Below are 16,151 nucleotides of genomic sequence, written 5' to 3'. Positions count from 1 at the left end.
TTTTTACCATGTCACGTTACTCAAATAGTACACATGGAACTAGAGCCTGAAACTTGATCAATCTTGTGCAAGTTACGAATTGCTAGCATCATGTGGTGGGTTTCTGGTTTTGCGCTTAGAACATATGGTGAAATATTGGATGTAGAGTTGTAAAAGAATAGAATCGCTCACGACAATTTGAATTCGAACTCGAGTCACACTCGAACTCAAAGATATTCATCTCATTAACTTGCAAGCCGTCTCGATTATATATATATTTTTTATTTTAATAGTAATATTACATATATATTTCTAATATTTTATTATTTATAATAAAAATTATTATTTTATTTATTTTAAAAATAAAATAGTTATTTTTTTTTATTTTTTAAGTTCAAGCTCAACTTAATTTTGAATCGATCTCGAGTTCAAATTTTACATTGAGAGTTCATCGAGTTCGACTTTCATAAAACTATGCTGAGATTTGATTCGATTAGATCAAAACTCGACACGACTCGTTTACCTCACTAATTAGATCAATCGCATATGGGCTCTAACTCGTGAAAACCAATTATCCGACCAATATGTTTACTGTCCCTTGGAGGTAAATGAACTAATGAAGAACAGAACATTTTGCCGGGTTCCATTGGGAGTAGAGAAAGCAAAACCTGTGTTTTGTTTGTGCAAGCTATATGATTAAAACTAAAAAAGTATTCTCTCTTTGCATTAATCCTTCTGTTTATACGGATGTACGTGTTATGAACATACTACTTCAATTTGGAATGGAGATAAATCAATATCTCTTTATGCTTATTCCGATGCTCCAATGCTGCTAGCTGCAGTCCTCAGTCTTGACTCCTTATAGTACAAACAACTTGCGTTACTAAGCCATAAAAGGGATTCGTGAGTGGCGACTGTCTCGTGACATTTCATTAATGAAGTTGGTGGCGATGTGATTGTTGAAGGGTAACTGGATTCTTACCCCCACAACATTGCTTATGTCTGCTGTACTCTTCTTCATTACTAGCATGCAGAACAGGATCACCATATGTCTCTCAAACCACAAATCTGCATCACAAAAGTACAGTATCAAATACTCATCAAAATTGATCCAGGGAATGTTCCTGCACATTTTGAGCTTCAATAATACTACTACCAGTCTAGGCTGGTTTAGGTTTGAGTATGACATGGAGATGGAGGGATTGAACGTTGGACAAAACTGGGCGGAAAATAATATTCAAAGCCGACAGCTCGCCCAGCTAGCACCATTAATAAAGAGAGTGGGTCGGAGAAATGCCTTGTGGTATTTCCATTGACTTCTATCACGAAATGCTCCTACAACAAAATCACGGGCGTCAGAAACAACTGAAGAGTGAAGATATCCTTTTGTGGTAATTTTTTTTTTTTTCGAAGTGGAGATAATTCAGAGAGAGAGCGAGAGAGGAGACCCCAATAATAAAGTTGACCAAGACTTTCAGCAGAAGATCCAGAATCTGCGATCAAGATTCTGATTGGGGTGTCACGCCATCTTCATGTGACCCAACCTTTATCAGCGCCTTTCATTTCTTCTACTCCTTCAATAAGGCTTCCCTGGGGTGTTTTGCACCATACATGTCTTCGTTACTACTTCGATGACATTAATTATGGGTATGTTTGGATTGATTTGATTTCAGATAAAATAACTTACTTCATAAACTTAATTATCTTTTTATCTCACATATATCACATCACAATAGTAATTATCTCAAATAAATCATCCAAATAATTTTTTTTTTCTTGTACAATTAATACTGTTTATAGATTGACTTTTTTGAGTGATTTCCCAGCGTCTTCCCGACTCTCTCTTCTTCCAGTTTAATTAGGTGATGGTATATGTCCTCCTCCTTAATGTTGGGAAGCCGATAATTCTTTCATTTATTTTTTTGGTAAGTACAATTCTTGCATTTGTAGTATTTCTTGGCAAACCTTTGCCTCCCTAAACCACAAAAAGTGCAACTCTTGTTTCTTCTTGAAAGTTGAAACTATTGGTTAAGCTACGTCTTATCAAGAAATCGCTAAGGGCACATTTGATAAAAATGGAGTTTAAGATGTAAAATCTGATTCTATTAAATAATTGAATAATTAAGTACTAAATCTAATATCATTTGAATGTATATTATATTTAGTGATAAGCGAATGGCTTGTCACTTAATTTTTTAACGAATTTTGTTTAGAAAATTTAGTGTCATTTAATTAATTCAGATGTTTTATTTTTTATTATCAAACCCGTCTTAACATGTTAACATTGAACCATTATATTTAAAGCCCTGTTTGATAACTCAACTCAGTATTTAAAATTGAATATTTGAATTAATTAAGTAGCACTGAATTTTCTAGACAAAACTTGCTCCCATAAATAAGTAATAAATTATTTACTTATTACTTAATGTGATATATACATAAATGTATCAAATTTAATAATTTAATAATTTAATAAATTCATATTTTAAATTTCAATTTTATCAAACGCAAGTTGAATTGAATTATTAAAGAGGAGGTAAGAGTAGGGATGATAATGGGGGTGGATGCCCGCGGGGATACAATTGGGGCGGGGGCGGGGGCAGGGGCAGGGGCAGGGGCAAAATATTTACCCCCACCTTAAAACGGGGCGAGAGATGGGGCAACATACACCTGTCCCATCCCTCGCATAAAATATATATATATATATATATATATATACACAAAAGTAACAAAACTCCTAACTGTTCAAGGTATTTTTGATTAGTGTTTGGGAATTATTCCTCTCTCCTGTTAGTTCTCAAAAATGCTTGGACATACGAGGAGTTTTTGCTTTTCGTATAGACTTGCTTCTGTTTTTTTTTTTTTTTTGCTTCATGTACTAGGCTTTTGTGTGCATAATTTTTTGAGTTGTTCAATCTTTTTAGATAGTCATGGATATAACTTATTATGATGGGGGTCATCTTTAGCCAATTAGTTCAGGAGACCTGTGAATGCTATTACTTGATGGGAAAAGCTCTATGTTACTGTAAAGCTATGTTATGGCTTTGAATATAAATTTCTGGCATCTTATGCACTAATACTCATTTTACGGTAATTAAATGGTTTAAGATTTTAGTATTATATATAAAAAAAAAAGATAGCCATGGATATATGTATATTGCTGAAATAACTTCAAATGATATATTTCGGTCAGGAGATGGGCCGGTAACTGAAAAGTCAGATATACATAAAGAGACAATCAAGTGTAACCTAATAAAAATTTCAGTGAATTATTGTAAATGAATATTTTATGATAAATTAATTTCTTTTTACGCGGGGGACCATGGGGACAGCGGGGGAAACGGGACGGGAGGCAATGGACGAGGGACGGGGGGAGTTATTTGACAACGAACCAGGGGATGGGAAAGGAGCCCCGCCCCATTGCCATCCATAGATAAGAGTGCCGTGCCGAATGATTGGTTAATTGTATCACGCAAATAACAATTCAACTAAACCGTTATTTATCATGGCTTGACTTTTGGATGCCGTTGGGTTGGGTTCGTCTTTTCTCCATAATAATTTCTTAATCATTATCCATCAACTCGCTTGTAGGGACAATTCCTTTTTCCTAAATTGATAATTGGAGAGATAATGCGACTTGTGCATATACTTCCCGAGGCAATTACCTGATTGTTTTTACTATCATGGATAGAAAAGAAACTGGAAATTTATCATTGGGGGCAAAATTGCATTTGGCCCTCGCACTAAATTCCCAAGTTTCACATCTCCACTGAATCTCGAAGGTATCTAAGCACGAACCTTTTTTCATCAAAAATAAATTAAAAAAATTAAAATAAACAAAATAAAGGGCGGAGGCCGGGGAGGACATAATGGTTAGACCAGTCATGGGACATGAGCAATTGACATTGACGGCTTGGTCCTAGGCTCCATTAGGCACGTGCCGGTCAACAATGTTTATCCAGTCAATCATAAATGTAATCAGATTGTAAGTTGTCCAGTGGTGGAAAAATAAATAATTAAGGAATGAATACCATGAACAGTTTGGGCATTAATTAACACATGATGATGTGATGTACTTATTTGAAATATTACTTGAAATAATCATTATAACACTTTTTTTTTATGATGCGATGTATGTGAGATCAAAAAATAATTAAAAATATTAAAAGGTGAGTTGAAAAATATATTTATGATACAAGCAAAATATTATTTGAAATAATAATTTGCTATCCAAACATTCCCAAAATTTAGGTTGTGTTTGGATTGTATTTTTCGTCATTTTTCATGGAAAAATTACTGTAACGATTTGATATACGTGAGAGAAAAAGGTGATAGGAAAATATGATCACGAAAAACGATAATATTTTCCGATGGAAACAAGCAATCCAAGCATGGCCTTAATATTCCAGTTCCAACCCTGATATCGGGTTCCCAACAAATACACAATCGGACCTTGTCATCATTAATAAACACTAGCAACCTTTTGTCGTGCTGTCCTCATGAAGCCTTAATCTCATACTAATAAGCATGGGTCCAAGCAACATAGTTAATTTTAATAAAAGCAAGAGAAAAAAAAAAGAAAAAAAGAAAGAAGAAGTATTTTATATTTCTCACGGTCTGTTTTAGAACGTAGTTACATGTATCAGCTGTCTCACAATAATAATACCAATAATAAGGAAACAAAAGAAAAGTCACCGAATTCCCATATCTACGAGAATATGTGATGCAATTATTAACTAGTAGTAGTACTTCGTTTTCAAGATGAAAGCAACCATTCAATTAGTAAACTGTCAAGAGTACTTGTGGTTTCCCTAGCTAGTTATTTCTTGGGAAACTTTCTCCTGGATTCAAACTATAGAGCATTATTTTATTTTATTTTTTATTTTTTGGAGAAAAAGCAAATGTTCATTAACTGCTCAAACTATAGAGCATTATTGATACGGAAGATTGGAATATCTAGTGGCAGTTGTCGTTTTTCTAATGCAAGAAAATTGGCTTCTGTTATTTGTTGGTTTAGAAAAGTGTAATATCAATCGTCTTTTTTCTTACCCAAGAATATAAGGGCTACGGTAAATGCCACGCAGCTGTAAAACAGATGCTCTTTCTTTCTTTTCTTTTTTTTTTTTGGGTCATCCTAATTATGCACAGATAATTTGTCTTGAGCTATTGATTTGTTGTTGAAGAAATTTTCTTACAAAGGAAGAAGGGAACGTCCATCATACGTACAATACTACGTGATAAATTAACTCCCTTGTTTATGCATACTAGTTTGTTCGTGTCTCATGAGATCCATGAGGGTGCCCAGTTTTTTATAACAGTGTTAGTTGTGCGTACGGAGTTAAGAGTGGATGTGAATGAATTTGATGATGGAAGAGTGGAGTTCAGAATACTTAGGTACATTGATTTGTAGTAGTTTGTGCGTTATCAAAAGTTGATTATTACAGGATGCAAAGCTCAAACGAAGAGCCGTAGACAAAAGCACTATTTACCTTAGCAAAAGTAGATGGTTGCATGATAGAAAACTAATGTTAATAGCTATTGCAAAATTATAGGTGACAAACAAATCCATTTAACTAAATTTATCTATACCTGCTCATGAATAAATGGATATGAATATTTTCAATTTTTGCATATGGGTATAAATAGGTTACCCAATAATATCCATTTATAAATCAATATTATTGGATAACCCTTCAAATCCAATTAATCTATTTAGTATTGTCTTCTCCCACCCATTTTGTTTTCAAATTCTTCATTTTGTCACGATGTTAACTAATTTTGTTTCATTATTATTATTATTTGTTGGTTTTATCTTATCATTTTATTTTATCTTAGTTTGTTAACTTGATCATTTTTTAGCATTACCAATTTATGGCAAGTTTTAGCCTCTTTTCCTACTTTTTTTTTAAAATAAAAATTTAAATTTACATACAAAAAAAATGCTAGGAGTTCAAATTTTTTGATTAAGTTTTTCTGTTAACTTTTATAGTACTTAATTCAAATTTTTATATTTTTATTGTTCAATTATTAAATAGTATGTAATTTTGTGACATAGAGTACGGATGGAAAAAAATTGATAATTGGCTTGTTGAACATTATACGTAAATATTTAAAACTAATGATGGGTGCAAAGGGTAGTATAAATTGATAAGTTAGTTTGCAAAAACGAATTTAAATGAGTTTACAAAAATTAAAATAAATGGATTATAAATGGATAATTAGATTACCCAATTTATTTTTTAACTTATCCATTTATACCCATCTAATTAAATGAGTATAAATGGATTGACTTATTTATACTAATTACTCATTTTAATCAATCCAAATTCGTCCAAATCACCCATTTTGATACATCTATACAAAAAATAGATGGGCTACATAGTTTTAAACATAGGTGGGAAGAAGAGATTGCCAGGACAAAAAACACTAAATGACATGCAACTTCACCAGCCTCCAATTGCTTCCACGTAGTAAGGCAACAAGACCAATGTTCCACTAACCCAACTCAATCTGTACTATACTAATATGTTAAGGTGAAATTCCAAATTTAGCCACCTAGTCATGGTGCCCATAGGGGACCATTACCGTTACTGCTGCTCATATTCACAAGCCAACGCCCCTTTTTATACTTTTTAGGGTTTAGGATTTGAGACCTTCTGACACTGACAAGCATTACTCCTGACATTTCATCGTTGGGGAGATGAGATTCTCTATTCCGGCATCTACCCCCACGTCTTGCCACCTTTCTTAGTAAATCAAATGGTATGTGCACCTTTCTTAGTATCGGGTCTAGTTAGGTCTCGCCCTTCGGGGCAGGCTCATTGTGGAGGTTGATATCCTACATCGGGCTTTGGGGTAGAGTAGATAAGTCTTCTGTGAGACCCTCAAAAGTTGCCGGCTTTTATGGATTTTCACGGAATTTAGGTTTGTCCAAATATCAAAAGTCCTTTGGGCTTGAAAAAAAGAAAAAAAAAATGGTATGTGCATCTTTTAGACCGGCAAACACAAGATTCTTAGTTTTGGAATTAGGCCCAAATTTGATGAAGCCATCCCCGAGTACGACTTTGCAAGTCTGATTAAGGTTGCGTTTGATAAAATTGAAATTTAAAAATTAAAATCTAAAGTTTGAATCAATTAAATTATTATTGAATCGTTAAGTATTAAATCAAATATATTTAAGTGTATATTTAATTCAGTGGTAAGTGAATAGTTTATCATTTATTTTTGAAAGCAAGTTTTGACCAGGAAATTCAGTGGCACATGATTAATTTAGATGTTCAATTTTTTGTTATTAAACGCGTCTGAATATATTAAATTTAAGTACTGAATTACGTTATCAAACAAGGCCTAAGATAGTTTGCTTTGTTTTTGTGTTTGTCCTTATTATAAATTCATTTATTTTTTTTATAAGGGTAATTGGTTTATCAACTTATTAATTGTATCCAAATTTAACGTGCATCTTTATCAACAAATATGGTAAGCTATTAGTCAAATGTTCTAGTTGGAGCACTAAACATAACACTAAAACTAGTATTAGTAGAGGAATGTATCAGGAAATTAAGAAAGAACAATGCATGCTGTAACTACTTCGACTTCGATTTCTTAACACCAAAACTAGTATTAATAGAGTAAAATATATGAGAAAATTAGAAAGAACAATTGATGCTCTAGCTACTTCGACTTCCATTTTTTTTATTTGCGTGAAAATGGAAGTAGGTATGTCTTTGTAGCACGCAGCGAGTAGCTATCACGAAACCAACCAAGGCTTCATAATTATCTGCATGAACCCGATCGAGGAACAGGTACAGTAGTAGTATGGACTTGTCTGCATGTACTGTCATTATTAACGACTCTTATATGTTAGTTTGGGATTATATTTTCGGGCCCTACTATTTCCACTTCGCTTGTGCCCCTACCTCCCAGAAGACACGAGACGATAAACAGGGATCGAATCGCGATCACACTGTACCATGACCTAAGGAGACACCCCCGACACCAGCGGAGCCAACCCGAGGGGTCTCTATCAATTTTTGTTTGCTTTTCATTTTTCTAATGTGATTACTGCTAAGTTGAACTGGCAATGCTTATCATACAAGTGGCAAATGTGAATAGCTACAGGGAGAATTCGGCTGTCCGGCTGCAACTTTCAACGTCCAATTGCATCATCCGCCCGAGTCAGTGAACTGATGCCCAATTCCTGAATCTTTTTTCCTACCATCCTCACTTTTGGTCCAGCGGTATAGATTTCGGCTACAGCCTTTTGTAAGACTTCTGCATGAATCGAGAAGAAAAGAGGGAATATCGCACGACGACTTTGAATATGCACCTTCGCAAGAAAAATCAAGGGAATCCTCTATTCCAGTCATGGAGAATTTGATCGATCCCGCCCAATGCCTAGTTTAAGATTGATCAAGCCGCGAAGAGCTCATCCGAGTTCTTAATTCTCGGTTAAATCGCTAAGCTAAGCGAATTGCCTTAGATTTGATTGAATCAATTTAGCTAAGTCAAGGCCGAATTTGATTGATCCCGCCCAATGGAGAACTCTTCCAATCTCTCAATTCTTGGTTAAACTGCTGAGTCAAGCAAATTACACTAGGTCTGACCGAAGCCATTCCCTGTTCGGTCAAACTAGGAATTTGATCCTGCCCAAATCACTGGGTCAAATAGTTCAACTGCTAAATTAGATCAAATTTAATAACTATTCAATAACTATGTTCAGCCATCAATGGTTTATTAATTAGAAGCAAATAAATTTGCCACGACTTTGAGTCGTATTTTATTACCGTACAAATTACGAAGTGATGGAATCAACTCACATTTCCTGCTCATAATATCTTTTTTTCGATTTTGGTTTTAGGGAAGGAATTGCTATAGTTTTCCAATTTTTCTTGTTTTCTGACAATAGTAATTGTGACAGATGAATGCATAACTAACCAGGAATTAAAGAATAGTAATTTTGTCACAAATTGCTCTAGATTTTTTTTTTTCTTTTTCCCTGTGGACTTTGAGTGGTTAATAGTGCAGGTCATACGGTAAGTGTGAGATGGACAACTCCTCATACTCCACATTGATCCATTGATCCAGTCCTACTAAACACCGACTTCAGCCCATAACTAACCAACAGTGACTAACGTCACGTCTGACTCATTGGCTAGGTTTATGGGCCAATAACTATGCGGTCATTGGCCCGCAGAGCCTTCCGAAAAATATAGTACCAAGTTATTGGGCACCAACCCTTTCAAAAGAAATTATGCAGGCCCAATAATTTTAGGACTTTTTTTTTCTTTTTCTTTTTCTTTTTTGGTCATCATCGTCACTTCAAAAGCACTTGAAATCTGAAAGACATGCGCCACCATCTGAGTAGGTAGGGCTCTTCATCCAACAAGAAAGGCCGAAGAGAGAAAATTTGGGCAATAACGGAACTCGAAATATATTTTCCATCAAAAGTTGTGAAGGATTATAGATTCTAAAAATTGTAAAAATGGATGCACATAAGGGTAAGTATTTTTCTTTGAGTGCAAGCGAGATGTGTTGAATTGGAACCTTCTACTTACTCTTAAAAAAAATAATAATTATTATTAATTTTAATTTTTTTTAAAAGTATTTTAGGATAAATGATGTATTTTTTGAGTTAAAAAAATGAAATGAGATGAAATTATCTCAGACCAAACAAAAAAAAAAAAAAAAAGAAAAGGGGCGAAAATCACTTTAACTAACTGATTCCCTTGGTCAACAACCAACTGAACCGTATGCCAAATAAATAAAAAAGGTAGAAGCACAGGGAAATTAACTTAATGAAGAGGGCTCTTCTTATTTGTTAAGAGAAGATGAAATGATTATCCAATATTTAATAATACTGGCCAGTGGGGATGCTTTATATCATCCAGCTATTTACTATTAAATATAACACAATTCAAATTTTTATCCACAGTTATGTGGAACGATGAAGTTTCAGGGAAACCCCCCATGAACCACAAAGCGTTGAACATTTCTTGTCATTCTTTATTGGATTTATTCTGCTGTGTCATCCTCCTTGTCTTGGCTTTTTCTTTTGACGTTTGCCCAATTGACATTATCGTCTATCCGAAGAAAGACAGCATTTGGCAATTGCAGATTAGAATCCCATCTCAAGAGTCGTAAGTTTATGGGCTCTTTTCGTGCTTATTGTTTAACTTTTACCTTTTTCTTTTAATGTGTTCTTAATCTTGGTTGTCATTTCAGGACTTGGGTGCTTAGATCAATTGAGCATTTTTCTAGGTGAAGAATGAAGGGCTTGCTTTAAAATAGTTGAATTGTTCTTATTTTACATGCTTATCGATAAAAAAAAAAAAAAAAAAAAAAAAGGTAGCTGATTTGAGGGTGGATAGACCCTAAAAGATGCATTTAATCATAGAGTTTCAATTTTCAGCGGTTAATGAAATTCTTGATTTGATTATAAGTGGGTGTGTTAGATTCACGTAAGTTAGATTTTAGATTTTGAATAGGCTGGGGGAATATACGATAGAAGTGACATTTTGATTCGTATTTTTACTTTAAACTGCAGAAGGGCGTCAAGTTATACGAGTGCTTAGCACATTGGAGCTTTCGTATCCCCATTTGTCAGTGGTCGACGAAATATATGGAGCTTACTGGGGGAGGGCTAAATGCAGATATGGAGGCAGACGAATTGGATAGGGAGCCATCGCCAGATATGCCTGTTAGAAATAATCATTTCTACAGCTTACGTTATCCGGGTGCAGTGAGGCAGAAAGCTTACATCTTTGATGGCGAAGGGAATTACTATAACAAGGAATGGGATCTTGCAGAGGGTAGAGGAAAGGAATTCTGTTGGTTCCATGTGGAGCTTCCTAAGGGAAATCAAAAACTTTCTCAATCTGCACAGTACCTTATTGATGTACTTTGCCCACCTCTAAAGCTCCAGGACATTCTCTCACTTGTTAGCAATGGACCATTTTGTGGGCATGTTGATGGAGCTCTAGTATTTAGGGTTAATTCACCTGGACCTTCCTCCAGCAAATTTACATTTAGGATTGCTGCAAGAGTTACGCAAAATTCAGTTATTACTGTGTCATTAGGGCGTGTTCCAAGATTAGGTTTTTCACCAACGAATGAATCTCTTCTCTCCGAGATTCCTGCATTGGAGAGTCCTAATTATACAAGAGGTGAACAAAAACAGAGGAATGGGATTGTGATCGGGGAGCATGTTCTTGATTTTCTACTGACAATGAATCACTCTGAGGAAGCTGATAATCCTGTGCCCAAATCTGTTTCAAACCTTGTTGTTCACATTGTTGATACACATGTGGATCATCTTCAAGATGTTGTGACAAATCTTGAGATCGAGTTGGATTCATTGGAGCTTGAATTGGACAGAGGTATGTTACACATAAAACTTATACGATGTGCAAGGCCATGATACTAAGAGTTTCCATGCGCATTATGCCACCTACTAATCTGTTGTTGTTGACTTATGATTCAGTAGCAAATTGTGATCATCATTCTGACTTACGGATACCTCTGTTGAATGGTACCTCAGTTCTTGATGGGGAGAAACTTTTAGACTTCCTTGCCAGTATTCAGGATGAACTTCTTGCTTGCTGCGGGTTTTATCTTCTGAATCTAGATAACTATCCCAGCAGACACTCAAAACTGGAATTTATTAGAAGATTCAGAAAATTATTATTCCGTTCAACTGATATAATTGCTTTTTTTTTTTTTTAAATTTCTTTGTTTATTTTCTAATTTCTAGTTGTCAGAATCACAGCATGTCAGAATTGTTGTCTATTTTACCACCATAATAAGGCTGGCATAAATGTTAGTACTAAATCTCACATATATACTTGACAGATTCTTTGGTTTCTACTGTGAACTTTTTAAGGTACTACCAATTTGTTTTTCAAGTTGGACCTAACTCTATTTTTTTTCCAACTTAAACAGCTAACAATCTGTTGGAAGTAGAATGTTTGGCTAAGTTTTTTGGCAATTGGTAGTTAGAAAATTATTCTGAAGTTGTGACTATTCCATGAATGTAAATACAATTTCTTATCTTGAGTGGCTCAAGCTTTGCTTTCCTAATGCTAATGCTTTTTATCTATATCTATGGATTGATGCCCAAATTGACAATGCTAAGGATCTTTAATACCTGTTGCTAGGTCTTTGTGGTAATAGGTGAATCTAAGATAAAAGAGGAGCTTGAAGCAAAACTTTGTTCATAGATTAGAAATTTTGTTGATGATATGTTGATTCTATTAATCCTAATTTTCATGATAGGTCTACTCAGCCATCCTTCAATAAAATGCAGGTGGTTTTGCTCTGAAGAAACAAATGCTTGATGACAGAAGATTCCCGAAAATGCATGTTGATTTGCAGCGTCTCCTGCAGGTAGGATCGAATTTAGTTCATGCTTTGAGAATCTCAGAGTTTAATTAAAACATGAAAACTAGAATGGAAAGATGAGAGCATGCAGGAAAAAATCAAGATTTCTTGTAAAATTTGTCAAGCTTATAAGAAAAAAAGCTTCCTCTTTTACGATTAAGAGGGATCAAAATTTGAGCAAAGCTTAACTTAGCTTCTTGAGCTTGGATCTGCTAAATTAATGACAAATGAAGCCTGTTGGTCGAGATTGAAGTAACTAATTTTGGAAATTATTTTATCATTATATTAGCTGTTTTCCTCTTTCACAAATGCATGAATGTTTTATTCCTTATAAATCAGTGGTTGCCTCTATAATAAGCCCAATATTATTGAAAGTGTAATTGGGAGTATAAGGCTATTTTAACAACAAAGTTCAAGTCCCTCCTTGTAAGAAGCATGCATTTCTAACTGATGGAAAACGAATAAAGATCAATCTGACAATGAGACTGCAGACTTACAGGGGAATTATTCCTTTGTGGTCATAGGGAGGTCCTACAGCTTACCTAGTTTATGGTTATAAATGCTATTTAAGCAAGTGGAGTAGACATGATTTAAGTGCCTGTGGCTGAGATCTTGCCAAGAGCATTCTAAGGCTTGTCTAATCTAGATTTCCAATTTCAGATCAATTTTGTTGCCATATTTCCTTAGAAATTCAAATTTAACTGCTGTTTACTTGTAACAATTTGCTTATGGGATTAATTCAACTAAGCATTGGATGTCTTTTATTTTTATGAGAGTAACTTGGCATCTAAAGACCAATTGTTTTTATGTGTCTTATGGTTTCCATTTTCTTTACTGGATCTGCAGGTAATTGCACATGGGCAGCAAGTTTTTCCACGTGTCAAGGAAAAGTGTGCTTCAAAAGATTGGTTTGCTAATGAAGACATTAATTCCCTTGAAGAGCTTGTTGGACGCCTTAGGAGACTAAAGGAGAATGTTGGCTTCATAGCCAATCGTGTCAGTGCAATTCAACAAGGTCTGGACAGCTGGCAGGCTGAGCAGATAAACAGGAAATTATACTATCTTTCATTCCTCTCCATCATATTTCTTCCTTTATCAGTAATAACTGGAGGTCAGACATTCATACAGACTTTGATTTTTCTTGTATGCAGTGCTATTGAAATTTGGTGTACTATTATCTTTGTATATTCCAGCACCTAACACTAACCAACGTTTGTGGATGTTAAATATTAGTGTTCGGGATGAATGTGGGAGGGGTACCCTGGACTGCACAAAGTAGACCAGAGTTGAAAGATGGGTTCCGTAATGTGATGTTGCTGTGTGTGGCTATGCTAGGGCTTGTTCTCCTCTGTTTCATTTTCCCTGCCCTTTACAGTCGCATAATGGCGTGGCGGAGGAGACGGGCCATGAGGAGAAGTTGGTCTCTCAACAGGAAATCCTTCCTTAGAAGAACCACATCAGTTGGTGAAAGAACAGAAAGAGGAGGCTACCTTCGGCTGTTTTGACATCGAAGTGTAAGGCAGTGTCATTTTAGAGTTGCCACTCCAGTGGTCACTTGACTAATTCTTTCTTAGGTGAATTTCTTTTGTTCTAATTAAATTGATTGATTTCTCTTTCAGGAAAAATTTTACTCCCTTCTACTTTGAGCTGGTTGCTGGTTCAAGGCGCTGTATTTCTCCTTTCAGCAAATTGCTTTGAGCAAGTTACTGAATTGTTGGTGCATGTTAATAACAGAAATCTGCACCCTGATCCTATTTTTAGCCTGGAGGGAGATCTTGTTTTCAGTTGAAGGCAGCTCCCATCTTCTGGAGGTTGTGGATGTTTGTATAGAGATTCTTTTCTTTTAGTTTCTGGAAAGATACAGCATTGCAGGGGAAGTAGATTTTAACTCAATTTAGAATTTTAGCTTATACGAGTTTAGAACCACCTCTTGAAGTTTTGCTGTTGTTATTTTTTCTTATTCATTCTGGATATTAAGTAGTTTGAAGATCTTAGCATTGTTCTCCAGGATCCTTTATAAGATGGTAAATGTAGAAGACAGACAGAGAAAGAATACCAAAGAAGTTGATGAGAAAAAATTTCTCATGATGTTCTTGTGATGCAGCAAGCAGCATGGTAGTTGCTACGCATGGGTTTGGCAGTTTTGCTGGCTGATTCTCTTTGCATTACCGTCCCTTTTATGGTGTTTTAGGAGTATCTTTGTAACTTACTAACATAACAGGCAACTCCCAAAATGGAGTTAATGAGAATGTACTGACAGCCAGGTTCGCTGACATTTGAAGTTGACTATCTTCTAAACACTAGTACTGTCTTTGGTTTGTATTGAATGGTGATAGAATGTGTTTTCGCTTTGATATATGACCAGAAAAAAATTTTGTAAGCAATTGCCCTTTTCCTTTTCTCTGCTCTGCTGGAGCTGTAATACTTGAGGATGGGAGTACATGATTTCAAGAAACTTTCCCAGGTTCCATTTTGTTAATGGGATGATTCAATTCCCCATCTCCATCTCATACTTTGGTTGCTGCATCATTTATTCTTTTAGGCACTTCCCCTCGCGGCTTAATCGCATAATTGGGTGGAAATGTATGTTATTATTAAGTGTGCTAGTGATGATGAGGAGGACACGAGGATCTCCCAATCCAGGCGGTCTAAAACTTCCCACGATTGCATATGACCTGATTTATTTATGTCTAAAAATGTGCGTGTATTACAGGAGCTGCTATTCCTTTTCTTCTTTATTTCTGGAATGCTGTCAACTTTCAGCGAATCCACTGGAACAAATATTTTTCCCTGCCTACCAAAAAAAAAATTAAGAAGGCAACAAAAAGAAATGAAAACCTTGTTGCTGTGCAAAAGGAATTATGAAAAGAAAAGGAAGAAGCGGGATGAAAAGCTTCAACTGAAGAGAGATTGGGTAATCCCCCTTAGGTTGAGTGAGCGTCTCTTTGATGTGTCTTGAGTGTAGTTTAACTTTTTCCCTGTTAAATGCCTATTGTCGAAAAAAACAAAAAGCTTTGCGAGGTCTTGTGAGAGTGTGCTCTTGATAAAAAGGATGAGTGCTCCTCTTAGGAGTTGTCCCACGTCGAAACTTAGTATGAGTGAGTAGTAAGACTTAAGGTTCTCAGAACTTCCCTCCAGTCAGTAATTGCCTGGATGGTGAAGTTCTGTGGATCTCCCCTTAAGTTGAGTGAGACTTTCTTTGGTTTGTCCTGAGTGTAGTTTAGTTTTTTTTCCGTTAAATGCCTATTGTCGAAAAAAAAAAGAGATTGGGTAATGCTTGACAAATACCCAATTATATATTTTTTCTTTTTGAAAAGGACAAACACCCAATTATAGAAGGCAGACCTCCTTTTTTTTCTCACCTTATCCTTTCATCGTTTTTTTGTAATACTACTAGGTTTTTGACCGTATTCCTAAACTTTGAAAGTTATCACTAATATTTCCTAATTTAGAGAAGGGTAACTTTTTGTCAAAACAAAAAAAAAGGAAAGGTGCAATGTTAAGGGGAAAAAAATTAATTTCAGTGTATTTTAATCAAAATTTTGAAATGGGTTGACAAATGTCACAGAAAATTAAAAAAAGTGACACTATTAAAAATTTATTACAAAACGGAGCAACGGTTGTTAATAATAACTGTTTTGAATGATGTAACATTTTTTGAATAAGACGTAACTCCACGTGAACTACTTGTAAAACTTAACAACAGACACATAATTATTATATATGAAAATCACATGAATAGTACGCCTCTATTGCAAGTACAAGAAATTTACAAAGAGTTATAAAATTTACACCTC

The 16,151-nt window shown here is 35.1% G+C and overlaps 1 protein-coding gene across 3 annotated transcripts; it reads left to right on the top strand.

Annotated features, from left to right (window-relative positions):
* Positions 1-9,761: 9,761 nt before the first annotated feature.
* On the top strand, positions 9,762-14,654 carry LOC113726567 (uncharacterized). 3 transcript variants are annotated; one of them, XM_072074958.1, is made up of 7 exons: positions 9,763-10,115; positions 10,201-10,236; positions 10,523-11,354; positions 12,281-12,360; positions 13,201-13,465; positions 13,588-13,868; positions 13,974-14,654. In XM_072074958.1, the coding sequence occupies exons 3-6, from the start codon at positions 10,598-10,600 to the stop codon at positions 13,857-13,859; spliced, it is 1,374 nt and encodes a 457-aa protein (XP_071931059.1). In that variant the 5' UTR covers positions 9,763-10,115; positions 10,201-10,236; positions 10,523-10,597; the 3' UTR covers positions 13,860-13,868; positions 13,974-14,654. The 3 variants fall into 3 exon arrangements, with proteins under 3 accessions (XP_071931060.1, XP_071931059.1, XP_027106154.1); XM_027250353.2 differs by lacking the exon at positions 10,201-10,236; XM_072074959.1 differs by lacking the exons at positions 10,201-10,236; positions 13,974-14,654 and having other exon boundaries at positions 9,762-10,115; positions 13,588-13,872.
* The last annotated feature ends 1,497 nt before the right edge of the window (positions 14,655-16,151 follow it).

Source organism: Coffea arabica, chromosome 2c, assembly GCF_036785885.1.
Source record: "Coffea arabica cultivar ET-39 chromosome 2c, Coffea Arabica ET-39 HiFi, whole genome shotgun sequence".
Classification (NCBI taxonomy): Eukaryota; Viridiplantae; Streptophyta; class Magnoliopsida; order Gentianales; family Rubiaceae; genus Coffea; species Coffea arabica.
The sequence above is the reverse complement of the archived record's forward strand: the minus strand, read 5'-3'. Positions and strand labels throughout refer to the sequence as shown.